This window comes from Papaver somniferum, chromosome 1 (assembly GCF_003573695.1).
Source record: "Papaver somniferum cultivar HN1 chromosome 1, ASM357369v1, whole genome shotgun sequence".
NCBI classification, from domain to species: Eukaryota; Viridiplantae; Streptophyta; class Magnoliopsida; order Ranunculales; family Papaveraceae; genus Papaver; species Papaver somniferum.
Window position 1 is genome coordinate 101,004,671 of NC_039358.1, and position 2,746 is coordinate 101,007,416.

At 39.4% G+C, this 2,746-nt stretch overlaps 1 protein-coding gene across 1 annotated transcript; it reads right to left on the minus strand.

Moving 5' to 3' along the window:
- Window positions 1–252: 252 nt before the first annotated feature.
- LOC113348152 lies at window positions 253–2,493 on the minus strand. The gene is made up of 5 exons (XM_026591860.1): window positions 1,665–2,493; window positions 1,458–1,478; window positions 967–1,366; window positions 523–913; window positions 253–306 (listed from the first exon to the last, which is right to left on the minus strand). The coding sequence occupies exons 1-5, from the start codon at window positions 2,491–2,493 to the stop codon at window positions 253–255; spliced, it is 1,695 nt and encodes a 564-aa protein (XP_026447645.1).
- Window positions 2,494–2,746: the final 253 nt, after the last annotated feature.

Below are 2,746 nucleotides of genomic sequence, written 5' to 3' on the forward strand. Positions count from 1 at the left end.
TCCAGTTTTATCCTGGCCAAAAATCTCATTTTTTCCAGAATAGGCAGGATGAAACTGGTTACATCATGTACAATTAAATTTGAATCTTCGCAAACATTCAAATTTTACAGTGAAAAACTGAAGGGAATGTACAATTAAACAATCAACACAAGACTAAAAGATATATATACTATAAAAATGAAGATAAATACTTGAAAAAATAATTCCATAAGATATATTTTTATGAACAAAAGAAACAATCCAAGGTAAATACTAGTTGCGAAAATATAATTCAAGGTAAATGAATCTTAAATGTGCAACAAGAGGCTGCAGAGAAGAATAAACTAATAAAGATATCATGGTAAAAAGCTAATAAAAGATATCATGGTAAAAAGCTGCACAGAAGAAATGAAGGATGGAGATGTTCTTAAGCAGGTACTTAACGTTGCTTTTTCGCAGGAGGATGAGGACACGTCGTCTTGTTATGATGTGCCTGAGTATGGAAGTTACCGCACGTAATTGGTCTCTTGAAACTTGCACTACCTGTGTTAGGAATCCGCTTCTTCTTCGGCCTACCATGTTTTTTTTTCCTACGACAGTTGGTAGGTTCACGAAATCTCCAGTAGCAACATCAATAGGCTTGTCGTAATCAGGAATGGGCTTGATAGGACGATCATACGAAGCACGGAAGCTAGCAATGCTGAAATACGTATTAATGTACTCGTAAACATTGATGTTATTTGAATGCATACACACAATAGCGTGATCACAAGGGAACTTCTCAGTAAACCAAACCCTACAGCTGCACTGAAACCTCGCAATATTAACAGCATGCGTGTGCTTTCCATCAAAAACTTCCCACTCCATGTCACCAGACTTGGTTATTCTCCACTGGACACCAGCACGAATGGAAGCCAACACTTTTTTTTCTAGCCTGGAACAAATGAATCCTTTATACGTTGCCCCTTTCCTCTTCCTTGTACTCACCTGTTCCATAATTTTAAGCCTGATCCAGTTAACAAGTGTTGCAATAGGCATATCTTTTGCTTCCTTGATCCAAGAGTTGAAGGAATCTGCAATGTTTGAACACATGTCGCCGTAACGACAGCCCAGAAATGTGCATTGGACCAAAATTCCACTGGAATCTCACTCAAGAATTTGTGAAGACCATCACATCCCATATCCTTCAACTTTTTCATACCCTGATCAAAGCCTTCATGAGTCGATGAATAGAAACATTCTTTGAACAAACCCATCGCAGCACAATGCTCTCCCTTTTTCTTGTTGGTCTTACTGCGGACATTATTCTTCAAATGATGGTAACACCAAGCATGATAGAAAGTTGGGAAAACATCACGAATCCCTTGGATCAAACCCTCATGGCGATCTGAAATAAAAGTTAGTACACGAGGACCCAAGATATTCTAGTTTCTTCAAGAACCAATGCCAATTCTCAACAGTTTCAGCTGATACGATACCATATGCCAGAGGAAATATTCCTACATAAACAAAACAAACACAAAAAGAAAAAAACATATCAAACTGACTGAAACTGCTATTGTACAAAATGAAACTAGTTTCATTCTCTAGTCTGACTTCACAAGTTAAGGATGAAACCGATTTCATCCAGTGATAATCTGACATAAAAAAAAAATTTATGACATCAAAAATAAAAGAAGACGTACCATTATTCGCATTATTCCCGGTAGCCGCCATAAGACAACCCCTAAATTTTCCAGTTAGGAAAGTTGCATCCAAGAACAGTACCGGGCGACAATATTCGAAACCAGAGATGCAAGCATCGAAGTCTAAGAACAAACTCTTAAACTCGCAACCTTCAACAACTAAATCAGCCCTACTACCTGGATCGTGTTTCTTCACGGCTTCACACCACCATCTCAAGTCAGTGTATGATTTAATGTCCTCGCCATACAATTCCTTGAAACATAATTCTTTCCCGGCATGCGCCTGATCGTAGCTCACTTCCAACCCATAATCACTTTTGAGTTCTCTAACAATATCCCTGGCTTTCTTGTTGGGATTCTGTTCAATCTGCTCAAATATCAAACTCTTGATAAGTTCGCGCGTAACCGGATCAACCTTTGTTCCATCACTATAACTAGCACAACATTTATGTTCCCCGTTATAGGCCTTGAGGAATAAGTGACCCTTTAAATTGGAAGTCTTGGAAGCTGCATGGAACATCCAGTCGCATTCCAATTTCTCCTTGTAATAACATTCCACCGTATATCGTTCTGGATTGCTCTTGACGACTCTCACCCTGCGACCAAAAAAATGGTTATATTTCTCAACAACAAGACGAGCTTCATCTCGTCCTCCATAAAAATCTTGACCAACACCTTTTATAATAAACTCCCATTCAGCCGCCTTGCAAGATCTTTTAATTGCCAACTTTCCATTGTATGTACGTTCTTGAGACATGGGGATATCTTGAGAAGAAACAAGCTCTTGAGAGGAAGGAATAGGTGACTGAGATAAAAGCAACTCCGTCATTATAGGTGTAGGAGTAACTTTACTGCTGCTCGGAAGATGACAAGGATTAACCAACTGAGCTCTGCTAGGGTCTGGTGCTAAACGAAACTCGCTCATTCTACTGCTGCTCGGAAGATGACAAGGATTAACCAACTGAGCTCTGCTAGGGTCTGGTGCTAAACGAAACTCGCTCATTCTACTGCTGCTCGGAAGATGACAAGGATTAACCAACTGAGCTCTACTAGTGTCTGGTGCTAAAAGAAACTCGCTCATT

What these genes read in the sequence shown, in the direction of transcription:
- LOC113348152 (XM_026591860.1), bottom strand. Translation starts at nt 2,493, where the DNA reads ATGACGGAGTTGCTTTTATCTCAGTCACCTATTCCTTCCTCTCAAGAG. An exon ending in CGGGAATAATGCGAATAATG is followed by an intron (nt 1,479 to 1,664) that starts GTACGTCTTCTT and finishes TTGTTTATGTAG; the next exon opens with GAATATTTCCTCTGGCATAT. An exon ending in GGCTTAAAATTATGGAACAG is followed by an intron (nt 914 to 966) that starts GTGAGTACAAGG and finishes CATTTGTTCCAG; the next exon opens with GCTAGAAAAAAAAGTGTTGG.